The 25,329-nt window shown below is 43.9% G+C and overlaps 1 protein-coding gene across 5 annotated transcripts in view; it reads left to right on the top strand.

The window, feature by feature from the left end:
* The first annotated feature begins 1,514 nt into the window (after positions 1-1,514).
* SLC6A17 (solute carrier family 6 member 17) overlaps positions 1,515-25,329 on the top strand; it is a 64,691-nt gene continuing 40,876 nt past the window's right edge. For 3 of the 5 annotated variants that reach the window (XM_029573494.1, XM_029573491.1, XM_029573495.1), the window contains exons 1-4: positions 1,515-1,652; positions 15,715-16,106; positions 19,249-19,406; positions 21,264-21,390. In XM_029573494.1, the coding sequence (XP_029429354.1) occupies positions 15,821-16,106; positions 19,249-19,406; positions 21,264-21,390 (571 nt within the window). In that variant the 5' untranslated portion in view covers positions 1,515-1,652; positions 15,715-15,820. Of the gene's footprint in view, positions 1,653-2,395; positions 2,501-15,714; positions 16,107-19,248; positions 19,407-21,263; positions 21,391-25,329 lie in introns of those variants that run through there. The other 2 variants (XM_029573492.1, XM_029573493.1) reach the window with 2 other exon arrangements.

The following is a 25,329-nucleotide window of genomic DNA, read 5'->3' as shown; positions in this document are numbered from 1 at the left end:
AAGTCTCGTGGGGGTCAGGAGGCCCCCCACAAGCTGGCCAAAAGTTCCTGGAGGTCCAGCGGGGGTCAGGGAGCGATTTCCCGCCGCGAATCGTTTTCGTACGGAAAATGGCGCCGGCAGGAGATCGACTGCAGGAGGTCGTTCAGCGAGGCGCCGGAACCCTCGCTGAACGACCTCCTGCAGTCGATCTCCTGCCGGCGCCATTTTCCGTACGGAAAATGGCGCCGGCCATACGCGTATGGCCGGCGCCATTTTCCGTACGAAAACGATTCGCGGCGGGAAATCGCTCCCTGACCCCACTGGACCTCCAGGAACTTTTGGCCAGCTTGTGGGGGGCCTCCTGACCCCCACGAGACTTGCCAAAAGTCCAGCGGGGGTCCGGAAGGACCTCCTGCCGTCCAATCGTGTTCGTCTATGGCCGCCGCCATTTTTCGCCGCCATTTTGGAAAATGGCGCCGGCTGAAGACAACAAGATTGAGGAGCAGGAGCCCGTTCCGGACCGCTGCCGTTCCGGACCGCCGCTGGACCCGCAGGTTATTTAACTCATTTGGGGGGGGTTCGGGAGGGTGGGGGATTTAATTTAAAGGGTCGGGGGTGGGTTTTAGGGGGTTTTAGTGTGCCGGCTCACGATTCTAACGATTTATAACGATAAATCGTTAGAATCTCTATTGTATTGTGTTCCATAACGGTTTAAGACGATATTAAAATTATCGGACGATAATTTTAATCGTCCTAAAACGATTCACATCCCTATTCAACATAGCTATGTTGAATAAGTTGGAAATCCGATCGTTTACGCCTCATCACTTTTTTAAGTTAAATGGAAAACGCAACTTTTTTTTTTTAAGTTCAAAACGAATGCACACCCCTATTAACTGGTTCCCAGTACAGAAGTTCCATTTTGCATTAGCTTGGTAATGAATATTTATCATCCTCCCCAGTCGTTAAGACTGAGTGGAAGCCACTTATTGGACGTACCGTCAATATGGTGATTGGGACTGGCAAAGATGAAAGAGCGCATTTGTATCAATGGGACCTGCACTCTGGAATGTTTTACTAGAAAAATCCAGAGAGAGAGGCTGCATTTACCATTTCAGGAAGAAATTAAAGGCTTTATTATTCTTACATGCATTTGGAGTTGATGAAGCAGTAGTAAAGGGGAGGGAGTTAAGACAGGCAGTGAGAGATGAGATAAAGTGGTCTGCTGATTCCGAGGTGGTGGGGAGGAGACAAGCCAGCAGTGGATGTGGTATTTAATGCAAGTTTGTTGGGAAAATGTTTTTATTATGGGTAATACCTGAATGTAATCCATTTTGAAGTGCCTGACAGGTGCAATCTAAACCAAAGAAATAAAAGTATTTGTTGAGTTCTTTTGAGGAAATATTTCCTATCCATGTATTGTTACCCGCCTAGAATAGTGGATAGTAGGGGATGTACTTTTAAATAAAATACAGGGGCTAACGTGGAACGTATAGAGGCAGAGAGTCCTATTTCTGAAATGAGCTGGGCTGAGCCGCTAAGTTGACTGCGCCTGGCTCCAGCAACATCTGGCGAGGAGCAAGGCGCACAGGTGCCGCTGACGTCACGGGCGGCTGCGCGCGCATCCCGCTGCTCTGGAAGCTGCGCTTTGCCGGCGGCGGTGCATGGAGGAGGTGAGGCTGCAGGTTACCCTGCTATAGCGCGGCGGGTCGGACGGGCGCGGGCTCGGGGATGCGGGCGGGAGGGTGCAGAAAGGACGCCGAGACCTTGGCATTGCTGCCTGGATCTGGGCTCTGGCTTTATAGGGCGTCCTGGTTCTCCGGGGAACCGCAGTAACTAAAGAAACTGCAAAACAAAGCCGATTTGCGCGCAGCCCCTCGCATGTCACGATTCAAACATGGTCCCCAGAGTTTGACCTTGAACGTTACAGCGAAGGAAGACTCCCAGTCTAATGAATGCTGGAGGGCCCCAGAAATGGGTTGGTGCTGCTCATCCCTTCTGACAATGGGAAACATTTCCAGCCCTAAAAGAGACTTTGCCATCGACCTTTCTCGTCACATGCAAGGTTCTCTTCAATTAAAAGAAATGGGAAGTACCTGAAGGAAAATGTCAGTTTTAAGGCTTACAAAAACGAAACCGCTTTTCTCCAGGAGCAATGAGGTCTCTAAATGCCTCCTCATCTTAACGAGTTCAGAATGTAAGATCCTTCTTGACCGGTGCAGAAAATCACCACCTTCTTCTTACAGCGAGCTTAGTGCCCTAACATGCAGTTCGTGTGTTCACAATTTCTGAATCCTGCTGAGAACTTAGCTGTAGTGTTTCACTTTGAATTCTGTGAGCAGGATAGAAACTTTGAATTGTTCTGAGGCCTTTCTTGTTGGGTTTCCATTAGGGATTGGAACTGTGCCACACATCCTTTATAAGCAAGTCCTCCTCTGCTTCACTTGTGAAAATTCAGCAGGAGCTAGGAAAAATCAGCTGTGGATACCAAGCAGCTCTGACTGTGTGTGAGAGAGAGAGGGTGAGTCCTAGGGGAATAGGAATGAAATAATAGGGTACTTCCTGGTTAAATTCAGAATTTACAGGAAATACTGTTTCTGGAAACCTGCAGTTTAATTTTTGACATGGAATGTGAATTCCAGTCGTACCTGTCATGCTAGGCAGTTTACAACATATCAAAAACAGAGATATGATAAACCATGGCATTGTTTGAATTTAAATACGACTACCTGCCATTGGAGTAGTAAACTAGAACTGAGGTGAGATGCTTACTAATACATTACTTTCTACAATTTAATTTACATATTTACATTCTGCCTTCTAAGTGGACCACAACCTACTGTAAAATATAATTAGGGACCTTCATTTTCAATTTTAATTTTATTTTGACTGTAAGCTGTTTTAGGGATGCAGAGATTTGTCTGCTACAAGGCCTCCCACCTTACTTGCCATCCTAAGTCAGGAAAAGACCACGTGTATTCTCCTCAGAAATAGACTTTTATTTATCAGATTTGGCAAGGTTCAGCATTTAGAAAATAACAATTTCTGTCTAACATCCTGGTCACTAAGCACCAGTTTTCCCTAAAGAAAGTTCTGTATTATGCTGGTAACAGACATGCCATAAACCTTAGCCTGCTTATTATATTCATACTTATGACTAACTTACTTACCCTTGGTCTAGGTTTCAGGCAGACTCCGACTGGAGGGCTGGAGAATGTGTGCAGGGGAGAGGCTTGGTACTGGCAGAGTGGGCTGATGGTCCTGGAAGGAGACGGGCTTCTGGTTCTGGTACTGGCAGAGTGGGCTGGAGGTCCCGGAAGGAGATGGGCTTCCTGGGCTTGGTACTGGCAGAGTGGGCTGATGGTCCTGGAAGGAGACGGGCTTCTGGTTCTGGTACTGGCAGAGTGGGCTGGAGGTCCCGGAAGGAGATGGGCTTCCTGGGCTTGGTACTGGCAGAGTGGGCTGGAGGTCCCGGAAGGAGATGGGCTTCCTGGGCTTGGTACTGGCGGAGTGGGCTTGTGGTCCCGGAAGGAGACAGGATTCTGGTTCTGGTACTGGCAGAGTGGGCTGGAGGTCCCGGAAGGAGATGGGCTTCCTGGGCTTGGTACTGGCAGAGTGGGCTTGTGGTCCCGGAAGGAGACAGGATTCTGGTTCTGGTACTGGCAGAGTGGGCTGGAGGTCCCGGAAGAGATGGGCTTCTGGCTCTGGTACTGGCAGAGTGGGCTGGCGGTCCCGGAAGAGATGGGCTTCTGGTTCTGGTACTGGCGGAGTGGGCTGGTGGTCCAGGAAGGAGATTTATTTTTTATTTAAAAACTTTTCTATGCCGTCGCTAAGTTATATACCATCGCGTCGGTTTACAAATAGGCACATAGACTAAGGTGAGTAAATGTAGGATATCGTACATTCTAACAGGTGCCAATAAAGTTCGGTTACAATTTCATAAATAAAATCATTATTTGAGTAATGTTGGTCAAGTCCAGGTGTATTATTGAGTTACTATCTCTTTGAGATATTACTTCTTAAATGTAGAATTGAGTAAATTCATTCTCATCTGCATTACCCTGTACTTTCATTCTCTACCCTCCACACTCTTTAGTGAAGGCTTTTTTAAAGAGCCATGTTTTTAAATTTTTCTTAAAAGTTTTGAGATTACTCTGTAATCTGAGTTCGGGGGGCATCGTGTTCCATAGTATGGGCCCAGCCAATGATAAAGCCCTTTCTCTCACTTGGGTTAATTTTGCTGACTTTACTGAAGGGATTGTTAGTAGTGCTTTGTTTGCTGAGCGGAGGTTTTTTTGTGGAACGTGTACTCGTAAGCTTGTGTTTAGCCAGTCTGCTTCTTTATCATATATTAATTTGTGTATGGTGCATAAGGCCTTGTATTTTATCCTGTATTCGAGATGGGCTTCTGGGTCTAGTACCAGCAGAGTGGGCTGGCGGTCCCGGAAGGAGACGGGCTTCTGGTTCTGGTACCGGCAGAGTGGGCTGGCGGTCCCGGAAGGAGACGGGCTTCTGGCTCTGGTACCGGCAGAGTGGGCTGGCGGTCCAGGAAGGAGACGGGGTTCTGGTACCGGCAGAGTGGGCTGGTGGTCCCGGAAGGAGACGGGCTTCTGGTTCTGGTACCGGCAGAGTGGGCTGCGGTCCCGGAAGGAGACGGGCTTCTGGCTCTGGTACCGGCAGAGTGGGCTGGCGGTCCAGGAAGGAGATGGGCTTCTGGTTCTGGTACCGGCAGAGTGGGCTGGCGGTCCAGGAAGGAGACGGGGTTCTGGTACCGGCAGAGTGGGCTGGCGGTCCAGGAAGGAGACGGGCTTCTGGCTCTGGTACCGGCAGAGTGGGCTGGCGGTCCAGGAAGGAGACGGGGTTCTGGTACCGGCAGAGTGGGCTGGCGGTCCCGGAAGGAGACGGGCTTCTGGTTCTGGTACCGGCAGAGTGGGCTGGTGGTCCAGGAAGGAGACGGGGTTCTGGTACCGGCAGAGTGGGCTGGTGGTCCCGGAAGGAGACGGGCTTCTGGTTCTGGTACCGGCAGAGTGGGCTGGTGGTCCCGGAAGGAGACGGGCTTCTGGTTCTGGTACCGGCAGGCTGTCTGTGCTTGCTCTTGCCCCTCCCTGTCTCAGACTCAGTCCTACTCTCTCCGCACCTGAGCAGGCAGCTCCGTTCTCTGGGTCACACCCAGGCTTCTTCCTTCAGTGGCAGGGAGTGCTGCTCTGCTTCTGGCCCTTCGGGGTCGTTCTCAGGATCCGCTCTCCGGGTTTTCTCCCAGGGTTTGTGCCTTCTTTCTCCCTTACTTTTTCAGGGGGTCCTTCGCTTGCCTTTCTCCTCCTTTTGGTTTCAGGGTTGCTCTCCCTTTTTCTTTCTTTGCCCCTCTGTCTTATACTTCCCAGCTGATAAATATGCGTAAGCTCATGCATAACCACGTGGTGGGTGGAGGGTCTTTGCCGCATTCCCCCTCCCCATTTCTTTGGGGGAAGAACTGCCAAGCTGTCTGCCAGTGCCAGCATTTTTCTCTGACTTATGGACTCGCCTTGGCTCATCCCTGACACTGGCTGTCTCTGTCTGCTTTGCTCCTATTGACACAGGAACATGCAGTCAGGCAGATCTGATAAGGGATCCTTCAGTGTAACAGGACAAAAGTTCTTCATTTTCCACTGAGACAATGCAGTTTTAAAGTTCACTTCTTTCTTGTGGTGACCGTGCTGGGGCCTGTCCCCACTCTGGCCTGTAAGTTTCTCGGCTATTATGATTCATAATTGCTGAATCAGTGGTAAAACATGAGATGTCTCCCTACACTCCCGGGAATTTCTTCGTGTTTACTGACTCTACTTTTGTGGCCATTCTTCCATTTTGGGATCCACATATTGGTTAGAATTTGGCATGTTTTAAGCCACTAAGGACACAGCTCGTATGATCTAGGTCATTGCACTGGTTATTGAAGTTTTTGCTCACCACGTTTTTATTTGCAAAAAGAAAACACAAAAAAGCGCAGCCAATGGCTCTGCCCCACAGGTTATGATACCAGTACAGATATTAAAGTGTGTTCACTTTGCACTTTCATTCTACCCCTCTGCCTTTTAAACTTTATTTTTTGTTCATTAATTACTGTTTATTGTACCTGAAGACTGGAGGGTGGCCAATGTAACACCAATATTTAAAAAAGGCTCCAGGGGCGATCCGGGTAACTATAGACCAGTGAGCCTGACTTCAGTGCCGGGAAAAATAGTGGAAACTATTCTCAAGATCAAAATCACAGAACATATAGAAAGACATGATTTAATGGGACACAGTCAACATGGATTTACCCAAGGGAAGTCTTGCCTAACAAATCTGCTTCATTTTTTTGAAGGGGTTAATAAACATGTGGATAAAGGTGAACCGGTAGATGTAGTGTATTTGGATTTTCAGAAGGCGTTTGACAAAGTCCCTCATGAGAGGCTTCTACGAAAACTAAAAAGTCATGGGATAGGAGGCGATGTCCTTTCGTGGATTACAAACTGGTTAAAAGACAGGAAACAGAGAGTAGGATTAAATGGACAATTTTCTCAGTGGAAAAGGGTAAACGGTGGAGTGCCTCAGGGATCTGTACTTGGACCGGTGCTTTTCAATATATTTATAAATGATTTGGAAAGGAATACGACAAGTGAGGTTATCAAATTTGCGGATGATACAAAATTATTCAGAGTAGTTAAATCACAAGCAGACTGTGTTACATTACAGGAGGACCTTGCAAGACTGGAAGATTGGGCATCCAAATGGCAGATGAAATTTAATGTGGACAAGTGCAAGGTGTTGCATATAGGGAAAAACAATCCTTGCTGTAGTTACACGATGTTAGGTTCCATATTAGGAGCTACCACCCAAGAAAGAGATCTAGGCATCATAGTGGATAATACTTTAAAATTGTCGGCTCAGTGTGCTGCAGCAGTCAAAAAAGCAAACAGAATGTTAGGAATTATTAGGAAGGGAATGGTTAATAAAACGGAAAATGTCATAATGCCTCTGTATCGCTCCATGGTGAGACCGCACCTTGAATACTGTGTACAATTCTGGTCGCCGCATCTCAAAAAAGATATAGTTGCGATGGAGAAGGTACAGAGAAGGGCAACCAAAATGATAAAGGGGATGGAACAGCTTCCCTATGAGGAAAGGCTGAAGAGGTTAGGGCTGTTCAGCTTGGAGAAGAGACGGCTGAGGGGGGATATGATAGAGGTCTTTAAGATCATGAGAGGTCTTGAACGAGTAGATATGACTCGGTTATTTACACTTTCGAATAATAGAAGGACTAGGGGGCATTCCATGAAGTTAGCAAGTAGCACATTTAAGACTAATTGGAGAAAATTCTTTTTCACTCAATGCACAATAAAACTCTGGAATCTGTTGCCAGAGGATGTGGTTAGTGCAGTTAGTGTAGCTGGGTTTAAAAAAGGTTTGGATAAGTTCTTGGAGGAGAAGTCCATTAACGGCTATTAATCAAGTTTACTTAGGGAATAGCCACTGCTATTAATTGCATCAGTAGCATGGGTTCTTCTTAGTGTTTGGGTACTTGCCAGGTTCTTGTGGCCTGGTTTTGGCCTCTGTTGGAAACAGGATGCTGGGCTTGATGGACCCTTGGTCTGACCCAGCATGGCAATTTCTTATGTTCTTATGTTCTTAACAAAACATACTTACCCAGAAAAATTATTTCCCATTCATCTCTCCATTTTTGTTGTTGTAATAAACCCTGATACATTTCCAAGAAAAGTAAAATAAAAACTGAAAACAAAGGTCTCTAAATATAATCAATAAAACATTAAAACTTAAAATTCAGTAATACAATTTTTTAATGAAACTATAATTTGGGGGTTCAGCTATAGCGCCGGGCTCTGGATGGAGAACCTGCAGGTGGGGGAGAGGAGCAGGTTACTCTCGTTGTCCTGCTTCCCACCTGCCTTACGCTGGGCTCTGATATAATTGCCTTTGGCTGGGTTTGGTTGAGGAGTTTCTCTTTTGTCACAGCAGGTTCTCAGGCACTAATGGAGCTCAGGGCTGTAACTCTGGGTTATTTGCCAGGGAGCCAGGATTCTAATCTGCATTTGAAGAGCTTTTCTGGCCCCTCGATGACATCACTTAGTGAGGGGTCTCTTAATTGTTTTTTACAGCTGTCTTGAAGATCTTCCACACATTTTATATAGTAAATTAAATGTTGGTGGAGGTCTGCCATGTCTTATCTTTGATGGATGAAGGGAGGATCTCCCACATAAAGAGGATAGCTTAAAACAACTCCACACGGGTCCATATGCACGTGTGTGCAGATTTGATGTAGAATTTTAGAATCTCCCCAGATCCATCTGCACAGGTTCAGGCCATCGTGGACCGGCGGGCATGCACATCGCAGCAGAGCGGTAACAGAGAAGAGGAGGTCTGTGAAGCCACTAGTAGACCCCATCCCACTGGTAGCTGAGAAGAAGAGGCAGTCCTGGAGGCAGATCCCGCCTCGGAGGACGCCATCCATCCAGACGCCTGGTCCCGCAGCTGCGGCATGAAAAGGCGGGGAAGGAGTGGTCGGGGCTCCGGGACTTAAGGAAGCGACAGGGCTTGCTCTACCTCATACGTTACGGCAGGGTCTACCGGAAGCAAAGTATCCGCAGCGGCGCAGAATCCCGTAATGCTCGTCTGTACTGGGGCTCCCTCCCTTACCTGACCTTTCCATTTAGTATGCGGCATCCAGGAAATAATTTACTGAGGCGCCACCGCGTCCTCTCCTCACGGCAGAAAATTTGAGAGTTTCTGCCAACGATTTCTCCTTTTGTGTCCGTGGAATGGTTGTATCTTAAAGTTGCTTCTTTACAGTCTCTAGTGCTATTTGTCATTTTGAATCTTTTGTTGGTGGTTATTGCAGAAAAATGTATCGGATGAAAACAAAGATTTATTTCAAGTGAGTGAGTGCTCATATGCCAGAAATGTTCTATTTTTTATGCAAAGGGAAGAAGTTCATCATCTGTCAGCAGCAGGAGCTTCTTGTATAAAAAAGAAAAGCAGGTGATCTGTTCCATCATTAGCTTTACCTTTCTGTCTGTATCTAGTCGCATTGGATTTGTGCTAAATACAATGGAATGGCCTGTGTTTCCTTCAAGAAATAAACTAGTTAGTGGAGTCTTATCCTGAGAATTGTTACTTTTTCTGGATTATTAATCTATCAATCTACAGTAGGTAAGCATATTTTTAAAAATCTCTTTGAGAGAGAGTGCATTTTTTCACAAGATGCGTCGTACAGCTTTGTAATTGCATCACGCATATTTTGCACTAATAAGTAGAAAGTGCTAAGTGAAATAGGTGTAGATGTTCAGGTGAGACAACCACACCTAACAATTGAGGGTTCTACATATTGTGGTTTATTTTCATTTGGCATCTTGGATAGATCTGAACCTATCTGACAACAGAAAGAGCTAGTGTCCATATATTGGACGTATGGTAACCGAGACAAAAAGGGGTTAAATGCTAATTCAGCCTCTCTTGTGTCTAATCGAGAAAAGAAAATACAGTTGCAAATATTGAAATAAAACCTCCTTATATTAGAGCTTTGGAGGCTGCGGGCAATAAATACTTTAAAATAAATAAATGTAGAGGCATTTGTTTATTTAAAATGTATATACCGTACCATAAGCAAAGTTATCAGAGCAGGTTACAATAAAATAACATCCATAAAATTAGAAAACAATTTAATTGGTAAGCTGATGGACTCTGCCTGGGCCTAAAAAAGGGTTCAAAAGAGCATAAGTTGCCATACTGGGTCAGAGCGAGGGTTCATCAAGCTTAGCATCCTGTTTCCAACAGTGACCAATGTAGGTTGCAAGTACCTGGCAACGTTCAGAAGCTTAGACAGCAATATTGCTTCAAGCACAATCTATTTCTGTCATTGGACATCATCTCAGGTGCATAACCCCAGGGCTCATAATCCTTTTAACTCAAGAGCCATATTTCATAACAAAAAAAGTCACTCTTTGATATCTACTGAGCACTAAGGTTTGTCAGTATTGTATTAGGGCTCACATGTGCAAAGTATATGTGGATTTCATCCTAATTTTCAAAGTGAATTTATATGCTTAAGGCCACCTGTACTTTAGTGTGGCATAGATGCACATTCACACTTGTGACAGAGTAGGCACAAATGTAAATGTCCATGTAGACATGGCATATTTTCAAAAATATACATGTAAATGATTTTTCATTCACCTGTGCCCCTGGGAATGCCTCTCTGCAGTATGCATGGAATCAGTAACATTGGCAGCCTCCGTGAGAACAGACAAACAACCAAGGAGACACAAAATGTGGAAATAGGGTGCAAACTTTTAATCCCCGCAGTGCTCAGAATCAAGAGTACGCAAACCAGACAGCCACCTCCATCCATCCCCCCGCTGTGTTATCTGCCTTTACTGTGCCCAATTTGTAACTCTACTGTCCCAAAGGAAATAATTCAGTGTTAAACCCTTGACACCCACTCCCAAGGTGCTCGCTGGCTCGGGTATCCCTGACCATTTCTCAGCTGAGACATTTGAATAGATAAGCTTACAAACTAACTAACTGAGAAATCACATAGCGTAAGAATCATGGAACCATCAAATAAATGAAGACCTATACATTTCATGAAACCCAGAAAAGAGGGCAGGAGGATGGGAATGCCACCAACCTTGCAAATATGGAATTATCCTGCATTATTGGCCTGACAGGAGATTCCCTCCCTGACCTCGATCCAACATCAGCAGAGGGAGAGATGGGGGATGGGATGGAAGAAAGTGTATGTGTAGGACAGGGCACCCAGCACAGTCTTGCAAATGGCCTGAACCCTCATAGTTCTATACATACAGCCCCCAGAGTAATTTTCAAAAAGCTTAAATACACACATAAATGCTTTTGACATTTTTCCACTTAGGGGTGAATATTAAAAGCTTGGTACATGGCAAAACCGAGAGATACATAAAGATGTCCAGCCAGCGCGCCACGTAGATTTTAAAAGCTGCCCGAGTTTGCACACATCTCCTGGTACGCACACAAGTTGCCAAAAAAGGGCGGGAGTTTAACATGAAATATGTGCATAAATATTTACATGCACAAGTGCACTCTGAGGTCCTGTGCCACCTAACTTTACTACTGCTGTGGATGATAAAAAAAAAATCTAGGCTAGTCAGCAGGGTTTTAAGGGTTGGTGTAGCAGGGCACTTAGGGGGGGATAGGAAGTCCCGGTGTATCTAACTAAAATCCCCCTACTTCCGCACGCATCCATATAAAACCGTACGCACATAAAGCCTATTTTATACTATGCATGCATATATGCGCGTATGTTATAAAGTGGCCATGTCCATTGGCGCAAGCCGACATACATGCATATATGTGCGCCCGCACACCGGTATCAAAGGTACCATCCCTATGATGTGGATTCCATCTGAATGGTTTTACAGAGTTTTGGTCCTTAATAATTAGAATAAATTAATAGAGGTTAACAGTATTCTTTACCTCATTATTTTCCTTAAAAATATCACACAGTTCACACACACTTCTCTTGTTTTTATCATACTGTTATTTTAAGTCATTTTAGGGCTTGGTTGCTAGGCTACAATACTGAATTTGTGTCCTATATGACTAAAATACAGCTGAAGAATGTTTTAGGTAGGTTTTTGAAATCACCTATTGCTTTTTTCTATATACCTATGTACACTTTGTATTTTAGCTATAGACCAAATAACAGCCACAACAAAAAAGGCCCACCACGTTCACATCAATAATAACACTAGAGGGTGGAGGCATCTATCAATAGCACAACAGCTAATTGTATCAGACGTGTGTAGTCAAAGAACAGCAACCCTACCAATAATTACAAGGTACTGCTGTAATGATCATTTGTGACAAATTATTCATCATTTACCAAACAAATCCCAAATCAAAACACTAAAATATTTTTTTTTCTTTTATGCACATAAAAAAGTTATATAGGTAGCTTATTTGCAGCAGATATATGCAAGCCTTTTAAATTTGATGAAAGAGAGCATGAAATGCTATAACTGCCAATATATTGACTGTCAAACTCCGCTGGTTGAACCCAACACTGATAATGTTTCAGTACTATCTGTCTGCAAAAAGACACCATCTAAAGCTGTAGAAAAATAAAAATTAAAGTAAATAATTAACTATGTACATTGCCTTTCTAAAAAAAAGTTTTAACAATTTATACTCTTTTAATGGAAATCAGTGTCTTATGAACTTTATAGAGCATGTAAAATGTCTATGCTAGCTACCTATGCACATGCATTCATTGCTAGGATGTGTGTGAGTCATAAGAACATAAGAAATTGCCATGCTGGGTCAGACCAAGGGTCCATCAAGCCAATGACATTATGAAATGTCAGAACGTACACCACACAACTATGCAAAAATCTATTAAAAAAAAAGACAAAGTCCTGAAAAAGAGTCTGTCAGAAAAAACAAATACTAAAAAAATAGATGCCGGTCAATGTCCTTGTTCAATCCAAGGGGAGCCATAGTACGCAATCTGTATATCCACCGCTGTTCATAACTTAATAATTTCAAATAATTACTTCCTCAGATATTCGCTTTTGGAACATCCAACATAACAAATCTCAGTCTGTTCAAATCATACTGTTTCAGTTTCCAGTGTGATATGAGTGGAGCTTATGCTCACTTACATGTTATGCAACTTAGATGCTCAATAATAGAAGTCCTTGCTTTCTGCTATTTTACCTACATATAAAAGCAGATAGGGGTAGCAAATTAAATATAACACCAGTCCTGTCACAGGATGTTGAATGTTTGTCTAATAGGTTGGCATCAACTTAAGGTAATCTCATGACCACCAAAAGAGAGAGGGAATCGAATACAGTGATCACGTGATTGATGTCTAAATCATGAGTTGTCATGTGCATTTTTCAGCTGTCCTAGGAACAGAGGTGGATCTCACTAGATAGTTCTTAAATTATGTCCTCTGGCCAGAGCAAAAAGAGGAAACTTTTGAAGCACCTTATGTAGCTTCAATATGTGCCAGTGTGTCTAATGCTCTGTTATTCTTGGAAATGCAAAAGGAGAGTAGGATAAAGCTTGCAGGTTGAAGAAGCAGATCTTGGTATCTCACATGGCCCTTTTATATACTTGATTATAGATATCAAAAAGGTATCCTCTCTGCAGAAACCTGGCCTTTATATCTTGTGCATAGGCCTTAAAATCTTTAATAGTAGAATATAAACGACATAGATGAAGAAACTGTCCCGTAGAAAGGTTATCCAAAAGCCTCTTGGGGTGGCAACTATAGTATTGAAGTGATGTATTCTGGTCCTATAATATTACACTGGAGATTATTAATATTTCTAATTTTACTAATATTTTACTAATATAACTAATATTATTATATATAATAATATATATTATATAATATATTATATTATAATATATTAATATATATTATAATATATAATATTACTAATAATATTATTTTACCAATATTACTAATTATTATCTGGTCCTATAATATTACACTGGAGATATTACTAATTTTACTAATATTGGAGCCTTCCCAGACTCCAACGAAAACTTAATGCACCATTAACCAACGCTCAGACTTTACCTTTAACCTGGTAAATAATAACTTTGCAAAGTTCCATAGCTTAGCAAATACCATTATTTGGTAATTTTGTTCTCTTTGTTAATTTCCTATTGCCTCTTCACTGCTCCAAGTTATATAATTCCCTGTTTTATTGTAACTGCAACCTTTCGTTCAGCACCTGTTAATGTTCTTATTGTTTCTTCCTTCTCACCCCTTTGTTAATTGTAAACCGGCATGATGCGATTCCCATCGCAAATGCCGGTATAGAAAAACACTAAATAAATAAATAAATAAATAAAATAATATTACTAATTTTACTAATATTATAATATAATATATTATATGTAATATAATATATTATATATTAATATAATATATAATATTATTAATATTATTAATATTACTTTACTAATATTAATATGTGGTCCTATAATATTACATTGGAGAGATAATATTGCACTTCCTTTACGCAGACGACATGCAAATCTTGATCCCCATAACAGAATCCATCACAAAAACACTCAAATACTGGGAAAATTGCCTCCAAGAGATCAACCCTCCTCCTCATTAACCTAAACCTGATACTCAATTCAGCTAAGACCGAACTCCTTCTCATCTCCCCGGACAATAGTGTTCCCCCTCAAAAGACACTTGCTACCACCACCTTCGTCACCCAAGCAAGAGACTTGGGAGTACTAATCGACAATCGCATGAATTTAAAAACATTCAACCACCACACAACCAAGGACTGCTTCTATAAACTGCAGGTACTAAAAAGAATAAAACCACTCCTACACTTTCAAGATTTCAGAACTGTCCTCCAAGCCATTCTATTCTCCAAGATAGACTACTGCAATTCCATCTTGCTAGGTCTCCCTGCCGCCTCCATCAAACCCCTTCAGATGCTTCAAAACGCGGCGGCCAGAATCTTAACAAACACTTGCAGAAGAGACCACATCACACCCATCCTCAGAAATCTACACTGGCTACCAATAAGTTTCAGAATTCTACACAAGTTACTCACCATCATCCACAAAACCATCCATAACCGAACTCCTCTTGACCTTCAACTCCCGCTCAGAATACACACCTCGTCTAGACCCATCAGAGAAGCCTACAGAGGATCCTTGCACGTCCCCCCAACTAAATCCACCCATCATCTAGCAAATAGAGAACGGGCCTTCTCCACAGTGGGACCAACCATATGGAATGCTATCCCTACTGAACTCAGACAAGAACCCTGCCTGTTGACATTTAGAAAAAGGCTTAAGACTTGGTTATTTAAACAGGCCTTTCCGTAAACCATTGATCCATCATACCTATCATTACCGATCATTCAGCACACTGTAAATATTTGTTTCTGTCTTTGAGTTACTTTCTGCTTTGTCATCTTCTTCCCCCAGTTCCATTACCCTGTTTTATTGTAACTTTTGCCTCTCTTATCTGGTTTAATATTTAATATTCAATATTTAAGATTATGTTGTTTTTTTACCCCAGTTCCCTGTAAACCGATATGATCATGAATACCGGTATAAAAAAGCATAAAATAAAATAAATAAATAAATTACAAAAAATGTAACACTTGCAATTTATTTATTTTATTTATTTAAACATTTTTCTATACCGTCGTTAAGTTAAATACCATCACAACGGTTTACAGAAGGGCACGATAAAGAGAAATATGGGTTGTATAGATTACAAATTACTCGTGTGCCATCATAGTACGGTAACAATTTAAAATAATAAACTAGGTGTGTAAATTAAACCTGATTGTTAGGAACAAATTAGGCAGTTTGATTTTAACATTAATATGCTTATGTAGGTTACTAAAAACTTCTAGCTTGGTGCATCCTTATCGCTCAACTATTTTTCTCCTTTTCTTTATCTTTATAAAATGCTTGTTTTTTTGTGCGTAGAGGGTCCTCATAAACTGATGTCCTAAACTGTACCATGTTCCTAAATCCAGTCCTACATGTGCCTCATGCACAATATCAGATAATTCTGGGACTGGGGTACAGATAGGCACCCTAAAATTGAGGAGGTAAAAGGAATGGAAATCCCACAATCCCAGCATATCTCAGGTGGAAAGAAGAGAAGCAGAATGAGAGAGTGGATTCTGTTGTTAATGTTTCTTTGGTGTTTGTCTTTTGCAGGATACACCATATGAAACAGCAGTGAAAACCAGTCTTTGCAAGTTTCACCTGTCACCCTGTTCCTTATCTCCTTTCCCCAAACTTTCAAGAAGAGAACGAATCCTAGATGCCTAAGCACAGTAAAGTGTCTCAACGTGAACAGAGCAGTGAACATGTCACGGAGTCTGTGGCTGATCTCCTGGCTCACGAGGAACCAGTGGATTACAAGCACAGCATCTTAAATGTAAGCAATGAAATTCACAGCAAAAAGAAGGATGTAGAGGATTTTGGAGACTCAGAAGACAGACCAGCTTGGAACAGCAAACTACAATATATTCTGGCTCAAATTGGCTACTCTGTTGGGCTAGGAAACGTCTGGCGCTTCCCATATTTGTGTCAGAAAAATGGGGGAGGTAAGTGGATTTCAGCCTCTGGATTAGATTTATGACCCTGTTTTTAAATGAATGAAAAGAAACAAAACAAGCAAAATGTCTGTGCACACCTTAGTCTCTGGTCATTGGGCCAAGGGCACGTAGAAATCCTATAGGCTTTATCTCTTGATGTTGATAGGGGGGGCGGGGGTATTCAGGTCCCCTAGAACTGCTCATCAGTTCCCCCCGTGCTGGAGAGATTCTGCAGTAAGGGATGGAATTATTTTTCTCCGCCTAGCTCTGACCTATCATATCCCTCAGAATATACCAGGACTAATTTTACATCCTCACCCACTGATCATGTGAACACCTAGCACTCACCTCTTGAATTCTTAGCTTTGCTCCCTGAAATTACCCAGTACTGGTAAGCTAGGAACCTTTCTGTGTAGGAGTAACCTGCATGGAGCAGCAGTTTCAACTCTGAACATCTTGCTGGGCAGACTGGATGAACTACTTTGGTCTTTATCTGCCACCATTCATGATGTTAATGACATCTAAAAACACTAAAGTTGAACCGAAACATTTCCCTATATTAATCCCTTCAGTTCATCAACTCTAGATCTGAATAATGCTTATATGTATATAGCCATTCATGACAATCACAGGAGTTACCTCTATTTCATAGTACACAAAGATCATTATCAGTACTATGTGCTACTGTTTGACCTATCGGCAACTCCAAGAGTATTCAGCATGTGCCTAGTACTGGTAGCTGCAGGTATAAAAAACCCAAAATATTAGTCATTCCATATCTACATGATTGGCTAAGAAGTAAAGCAAGCATCATACTTATTTTCCTCTTGTTTGGATTCATAGTTAACTTCCAGAGGCCTTTCCTATTTCCAGCACATCAGTTGGAATTGATAGGCACTTTCCTGACCACCAAAGAAGGAAAAAATGTTCTTCCTCCACAAAAGATAAAGAATCTAATCCACATAGTCCAAAGGTTGTCTAACTGCCCATTGGTAATAGCCAGGACCTTTCTGAAAATGTTAGGCCATACGGCAACCATTGTTCATGTTGTTCCCCTGGGCAGCTTCTGGAATAAATATCATCATACCACTCATTCATTCCTGTCTTGATGGACCCAACTTTCAAATCATCTTTGTACGCAATATTTTCATGCTCAACATACTCAATAGATACTAACAAAGGATTTGGACTACCCAAGAGAAACATTCAGATAAACCACCTGGAATTAAGAACATTATTCAAAGCTCTTTGCCTTCAAGTTGTGGTTAAAAGCATCAGTAGTACAGAACCAGATGGACAATCAGGTAGCAATATATTACATAAACAAACAAGGAGGCATGGGGTTTGCAAAGAAACATGCAAGATATGGAATTGGACAATTGTAAAGAAAGTGTATCTAAATACTACAGAATATATCTCTCGGGAAAGCTCAAAGCCTTGGCAGAATCCTTGAGTTGTTGCCTACAGCCTCACAAGTGCGCTCTCTACCCCAGCACAGTGCACTACCTCTTCCAGCTTTGGAGAATGCTGCAGGTGGACGTCTTTGCAGCTCCATCAAACCACACACTTCCAGTATACTGCAAAAATAACAGATCCAGATTCTCTAGCATCTGGTACATTTGTCATTCCATACAGCAGAAACCTTGTGTATGCATTTTAAGAACATAAGAAATTGCCATGCTGGGTCAGACAAGGGTCCATCAAGCCCAGCATCCTGTTTCCAACAGAGGCCAAACCAGGCCACAAGAACCTGGCAAGTACCCAAACACTAAGAAGATCCCATGCTACTGATGCAATTAATAGCAGTGGCTATTCCCTGAGGGGTAGATTTTAAAAGAAGCGCGATCAGCCTACTTTTGCTTGCGCATCAGACTCAAGCAAAAGTACGCTGGATTTTAGTAGATACGCGCGGAGCCGCGCGTATCCACTAAAATCCCTGGATCGGCGCGCGCAAGGCTATTGATTTTGTATAGCCGGCGCGCGCCGAGCCGCGCTGCCTAACCCGTTCCCTCCAAGGCCGCTCCGAAATCGGAGCGGCCTCGGAGGGAACTTTCCTTTGCCCTCCCCTCACCTTCCCCTCCCTTCCCCTACCTAACCCACCCGCCCGGCCCTGTCTAAACCCCCCCCTTACCTTTGTCGGGGGATTTACGCCTCCCGGAGGGAGACGTAAATCCCCGCGCGCCAGCGGACCTCCTGCGCGCCGGGCCGCGACCTGGGGGCGGGTACGGAGGGCGCGGCCACGCCCCCAGACCGCCCCGGGCCGTAGCCACGCCTCCGTACCCGCCCCCAAAACGCTGCCGACACGCCCCTGAAACGCCGCGACGACCGGGCCCGCCCCTGACACGCCCCCCTCCGAAAACCCCGGGACGTACGCGAGTCCCGGGGTCTGCGCGCGCCGGTAGGCCTATGTAAAATAGGCTTACCGGCGCGCAGGGCCCTGCTCGCATAAATCCGCCCGGTTTTGGGCGGATTTACGCGAGCAGGGCTCTGAAAATCCGCCCCTAAGTAAACTTGATTAATAGCAGTTTCTTAGCCTCCAGTCAGATGAAACCAGAACAAGTGGGCCACGCAGCTCCCCCAGCAGATGGACACGGAGCAAACTGATGCCACAGCACACACCCCCCTGCAGTGACATCAGCCTGCCAGTGAGGATATTACATTTGCTCTGCTCTCCTGCGGTGATAGCAGATGGTGGGGTTATTTCCGTGTCCCTCAGATGAGTGCCTTGGTCCGGTAGCTGGTTTTTCAGCCGGCATGGACTTAGCTGCTTAAGCGGTCGAAAGGAAGCCAAGTGCGGCTTCTTCATCTCTTACTCTCATATCAAAGACCAAGTTAAGAAAAGACAGGTGAAGATGTTCCTCACCGCCCCATTTTGGCCACATCAGATTTGGTTTCCATGGTTACAAAGACTAGCTGTTGCTCCACCATTGCATCTTCCAATATTTCTGCAGCTCTGTCTGGAGCCTAATATGCATACAGCTTAGGTCCTAGCAATAGGAGATAGATGTTCTCCCTCCACAGGGACTATGCTTGCTGTCTGTGCACTATTTCAAGCCCCTGTCAAGCTAGGAAACAATATTTGATGCAGGAATGAAACTCAGTTTATGGCACATGTTCTAACCTCCCTTTCTGTCCTTCCTTCCTTCTACAGGTGCCTATATGATTCCTTACCTTGTGCTGCTGATCATTATTGGCATCCCACTCTTCTTTCTGGAGCTAGCGGTGGGTCAGAGGATCCGTCGGGGCAGCATTGGTGTGTGGAATTATGTCTGCCCTCGGTTGGGAGGCATTGGATTTGCCAGCTGTGTGGTAAGTATTGGGCTGAGCACAAAACTCTTAACATTGCTGATTTTTCAGGAACTTAGATTAGGAGGCTTCCCCTTCATGTGCACCTGAAGATAATACAGCAATGATAAAGGAGCCAACCCGCCTTGCTCAAACCATCACAGGACAAGAAATATAACAAAATATATGGAAATAAGTTGAAAAAATTGCATCAACTCTGTCAACATATATGAAGGCAATTCAACAAGAACTGTCCCAGCTGAAACTAACACTAAGCACAAAAAAAATGAAATAGTGTGGTTAAGGAGAAATCCCATGATAATCAAACCGCCAACCCTAGACCTAGGAAATGTTAACATTACTCCCTCAGAACAAGAACGGGACCTAGGAATACAGATCGATGAGAACTTTACAATGTAAAAGCATTTGAGCAAAGTAATTAAAACAGGATACTCCAAACTAAGAATACTATTTCAGCTGAAACCATTACTAACAATACAGGACTTGCGCACTATGTTACAAACACTAATATTATCAAACATAGGTTACTGCAACTCCCTATTACTAGGACTACCCTCAGGACTATTAAACCCACTACAGCTACTACAGAATGCCTTAGAGAGAATCTTACCAGGGACAAGGAAATGTGAGCACATCACCCCCTCGCTGATAGCACTGCACTGGCTTCCTGTACAATCCAGAATGCATTACAAAATATTAACTCTAATTTTCAATATTATTACCAATAATAACCCATGCTTATTAGGAGTTACACTTCAACATTACACACTGCAGAGAACCCTAAGATTGCAAAACAAAGGACTTCTAAAGGTGCCTACGAGACAGAATATAAGAGACTGAATGTTCTCCACAGTGGGGCCCCAAGTTGTGGAAGTAGAACAGAAAGAGTTTCAAACATGAACTGAAAATGTGGCTCTTTAGAAATGCATGTGATCTAACGTAAAATACCAATATGCCGTTAAAGTCACTATTATAACCCTAGATCATGAGAACAGATTGAGCAGTAAGTATTGAGCGATATAAAGTGTAACAAGACAATATACTGAGTATTACATGAAGAATAATGAAATGGAATCATGAATTAGAAACCTCCATCAGAGCACCTTAGTTAACATGTACAGATGTGCTGATCTAGCATTTGCTGTTATGTTGAACTAGATAATGTATGAATGTTGAACCCCGAATTTGAATGCAGATTTTGATAACCATTGTGATCAGAGTTTAAAGCTTTTTCGAACAGGCTTATGTTGACTATCTTGAAAAAAAGGACTAATTGGTATAGAGAAGCATTATTTTATTCTTTGTTTTATGTTGACTTAGTAATAATTTTATTAACAATTTTATTTTTATTACATTTTAATGTACCTTTTTAAACAATTTAATAGTTGATTTTGTGATTTTGTAACATGTAAACCCTTGTGATGTATATTATGAACAACGGTATACAAGAATCTTTAAATAAAATAAATAAATCTTACGTTGGAATGACAGTATATAAAACATCTAAATAAATAAATAAAATAGGATTATGAAATTATTCTGGTTCATAAGGAACTAGCTGAACCAGTCCTGGTTTTCTTAAATGCATTGCAGTTTTTCCTGAGTCTCAAAGGATCCAAAACCTGCGATCTCTGTCATATATTTTGGGGTCTCTTGAGTCACCTGGATAATATCTGAGGGTATCCTGATTGGAAGGGACTAATAATTCCTTGGCAACATTATCCCATGTCTAAGGGTAATTTGGGACTAGAGAGGACCCATAACCCTCTAGCTACATTGTCACACACCTTAGAGTATCCTGAGCAAAGGTTGATCCTTCTCCATTCATCATGAAATGCCATGTTTCTTTGCTTTGCTTAGGTCTGCCTCTTTGTCGGTCTCTATTACAATGTCATCATTGGGTGGAGTATATTCTACTTCTTTAAATCTTTCCAGTACCCTCTACCCTGGAGTGAGTGTCCCATTGTAAGGAATGGATCTAGGACTGGTGAGTACATTGCTAGATTTTACACTCATTACACTCATATAGGTGTTAGATGGTTAATCATTCACAGCCTCTTCTTATGTCCTATAAAACAGATGATCTAAGAGCTCTATAAACCTCTCAAAACCTCATTAAGACAAAGCAACTGAGTGAGGTCTTTTATGACAAATTGAACTGCTTATTGAGAAATCCTCACAATTCGTTTTAAGCTGCTTTTAAAACTTTTCACAATGAGACACAATGTCTTTGAAATTCACTTCAAAAAAAGTTTATTTTATTTATTGACATTTGATATTCTACTTTTTATCAAGAATGGCCTCAGAGCAGATTACAATAGAATTAGACAGACAGATTTTGTTTAATTCAGTTTAGCAAACATCTAGCCCAAAGACCCAAGGTGATGAACAATGCAAGTAGAGAAAGGAAAAACTTATAAATACAAAAATCAAAATTATATAAGGTCACTTTCCCTGTACGTACCCAGATCAGTCCAGACTCCTGGGTTTTGCCTCCCCTCCAGCAGATGGAGACAGAGAGAGTCTCACTGACGCTGTACATAACCCAGTGTGCCTCCTGCAGTCCCACAGTATTTCTCAGTCTCCAGCAGTTCCCTGTATGTACCAGATTAGTCCAGACTCCTGGGTTTTGCTCCCTGCCAGCAGATGGAGACAGAGAGTCTCACTGACGTTGTACATAACCCAGTGTGCCACCTGCAGTCCCTCAGTATTTAACTGTCTCTAGCAGATGGTGAACGTGCAAAGCCTGCAGTCTGAATTACAAAACAAACCCCCTGGGAGGCCAGCACTGCTGAAAACTGCAGCTCGCTCTCTCTCTCTCTCTCTCTCTCTCTCTCGATATATATAGAGAGAGAACTGCAGTTTTCAGCAGTGCTGGCCTCCCAGGGGGTTGCTAGGTCCTGGTGGGGCCACCCTCCCTGGTATTTGAGGCAGACGAGCAGGGGGTCAGGGACCCTTATATAGCTCGCTCCCTTTTTCACCAGAGAGGACTGAAAGCCGGGGGAGGCCCAGTTCACTTGCCTGAGGGACGGACAGAGCCTGCAGCCATTCTGAAGGGAAGTGCTTTCTTCTTCTTTCTTTGTTAAAGTTTTAGTTTAAAAAAAAAAAAAAGACAACAAAAAAGTGTAAGGAGGAGATTTTTCGGAACAACTCGGGGGTTGTTGTAATTCAGCACATGTCCGATCCCAGCTCCGCTTACTCCTCATTTGGGCGGTTCTGCTTATTTCTTCCCATTCCTCCGGGGCCCTTTTTCTCTCCCTCCCCGGCTCCAATTTAATCTCCCTGCCTGGTGCCAACATCAATGCCACGTGGAGCAGCTTCGGGAGACGTGCGTGCGCATCTCTCACGTGACAGTTTATGTTCCCAGTGCATCCCCATTGGGAAGGGCCCTTCGGGAAGCATGGCAGGGGGACAAGTCGATGAGGCACCGTGAGCCTGGGAGGCTCTTGCTGGCGCGGCAGGCCTCCAACGATCTCTTCCTGCTGAGAACGGGAATGGCGGCCATTTTGAAAACGTTTAGGTCTCTTGTGCAAGCTCCAGAGGCGGGGTGGGGCAGGGATTTCCCTTCTCCTTTATCTCCAGAGGTGGGAACCTCCAGGGGAGGTCCAGATGCCGAGGGGGGCCCCACTAGGAAGTGAGGAGGACCCCGGGGAAGACTCAGATGTCTCTTCTTCCTTTTCATCTGATTTTGTGCTGTTACTGCACAAGGCCTATAAGGCCAGGAAGGCCGTGAAGTGCACAACTGGAAAGGATGCTCCTGTTAGGCGGTCAAAGAGGTCCAGGTCCTCCGGGGATGTGAGGGCCACAAGGGTCAGGTGACTCCTGAGAGCCATAGTGCCGCTGTCCACAGCAGACAGCACTTTTGACGCTTCCGAAAAGGATGATCTTCGGGACAGGACCCTCGGGGTTCTGTTCTGGGTGTGGTCAAGCAGGAGCTGGATCAGGCATTATCGAAGAGCTCGGTGATCAATGGAGATGTATCCTAAAGTGGAACAATTGTTCTGCAGGGAGGAGCTGGGTCCTCTCATTCCCGTGGTGCTGGAGGAACTGGGTATAGAGATCCCTCAAGAGGATTCCGAATTGGAAGCAGTGGACCCAGTCATGGTTGGCCTCCGGTGTCCAGCCAAGTCTTTTCATTTTGATAAGTCAGTTAGCGCTGTTCTGTTCAGGGAGTGGGATACTCCAGATACAGGTTTAAAGGTCAGCAGGGCTATGGATAAATTGTATCCTTTGCCAGAAGATGCGCTTGACCTTCTTAAGGTCCCGAAGGTGGATGCCTCATTCTTGGCTGTTACCAACAAAACGACCATTCCGGGTGCTGGTGCTACAGCTCTGAAGAACCTTCAGGACAGGAAGCTGGAAGTGCACCTCAAGAAGATTTTTGAGGTCTCTGTACTTGGTGCTAAGGCTGCTATGTGTAGCACTTTTTTGTTGAGGGCAGAACTTCACTGGGTGCAGCAGTCGCAGATGGACAAGTCTTTGTCTGAATCTGAGTCTCACAGGCAGATTGGTTGGAAGCCGTTGTGGCGTACAGTGCGGCTGCATTGTTTGATCTTCTCAGGACCTCTTCCAGGTCAACGATTTTGGGAGGTTTTGGCCCGGAGACTCCTCTGGTTGAGGAATTGGTCAGCCGACATTTCTTCCAAGTCGCATTTGGACTGTTTGCCTTTTAAAGGGAAATTGCTCTTTGGTATGGACTTGGAGAAGATGATCAAGTCTCTGGGTCAGAATAAGGTTCACAAGTTGCCGGAAGATAAGCCAAAAGGGAAAAGCTCCTTTCCTTCTTGTTCCCACGTCAGAGGGAGTTGAAGATTTTGGGCGTCCAGACCGTCAGGAACTACTCAGAGGCAATTCTTGGGTAGACAGCAGTCCTGGAGTCAGTCCTTTCAAAGGCATCAGTCCAGCAGAGATAGCTCTTCCCAGGGAGGAAGTGGTGCCAAATCATCACAGTGATGTGAGGCTGGTCCAGTCCTCTGTTCCAGTAATAGGGGGCCGTCTGGCACTATTTTACAAGGAGTGGGCCAAAATCACGTCACAAGGTAACGCTTTAGAATTTGCTTGGCCGCTAAGAGATCAGTTTTTGGTCTCCCCGTGCTCTTACCAAGAAAAGAAAATGGTGATACGAGACACTGTTCGTCGCCTAAGCTAGTTAGGAGCCATTGTCCCCGTTCCCCTGGAGGAACAAAGGACAGGACACTATTCCATTTATTTCATAGTTCCCAAGAAAGAAGGAACGATCCATCCAATCCTCGATTTAAAGAAGGTGAACGGGGCTCTGAAGGTTCCTCTGTTCCAAATGGAGTCCCTAGATATCTGATGATTGATTATTCGTGGGGAGCACTTTCAATTTTGCGCTCTACCCTTCGGTCTAGTGACGGCACCCAGGACCTTTACCAAGGTAATGATCATGGTGGCTTTCACTCTCCAGAGACAGGGTGTCCTCATCCACCCCTATCTGGACGACTGGCTGATCCGAGTGAAATCGGAATCCCTTTGTCAGAGGGCAATGGATTTGGTCCTCAGGCGCCTGAGATCGTTGGAGTGGATAGTCAATCTGTCCAAGAGTCATCTTGTTCCTTCTCAGAGTTTGGAATTCCAAGGGGTGCATTTCAATATGAAGGTGGGGAAGGTATTCCTCTCCAAAGAGTGAATTTCCAAATTACAGGCTCAGGTTCACAGGTTGTTGGACAAGCGAGTACCCAAGGTCTGGGATTACTTGCAAGTTCTTGGATCTATGGCTGTTTGCTCGTATGAGGCCTCTTCGATTGGCTTACTATCTCACTAGGACCCGTTGTCAGAGTGTTATCAGCTATCTCTCCCTCTTCTGGAGTCTGCGCATTCAAGTCTGTTATGGTGACTCCTCCCAGACAAGTTGGGTCGAGACGTGAACCTTGACATTCCGATCTGGTCGATTGTTACCACCAAT

Source organism: Rhinatrema bivittatum, chromosome 12 (assembly GCF_901001135.1).
Source record: "Rhinatrema bivittatum chromosome 12, aRhiBiv1.1, whole genome shotgun sequence".
NCBI lineage: Eukaryota > Metazoa > Chordata > Amphibia > Gymnophiona > Rhinatrematidae > Rhinatrema > Rhinatrema bivittatum.
Note: the sequence above shows the minus strand (reverse complement) of the source record. Positions and strands in the feature narration are given on the sequence as shown.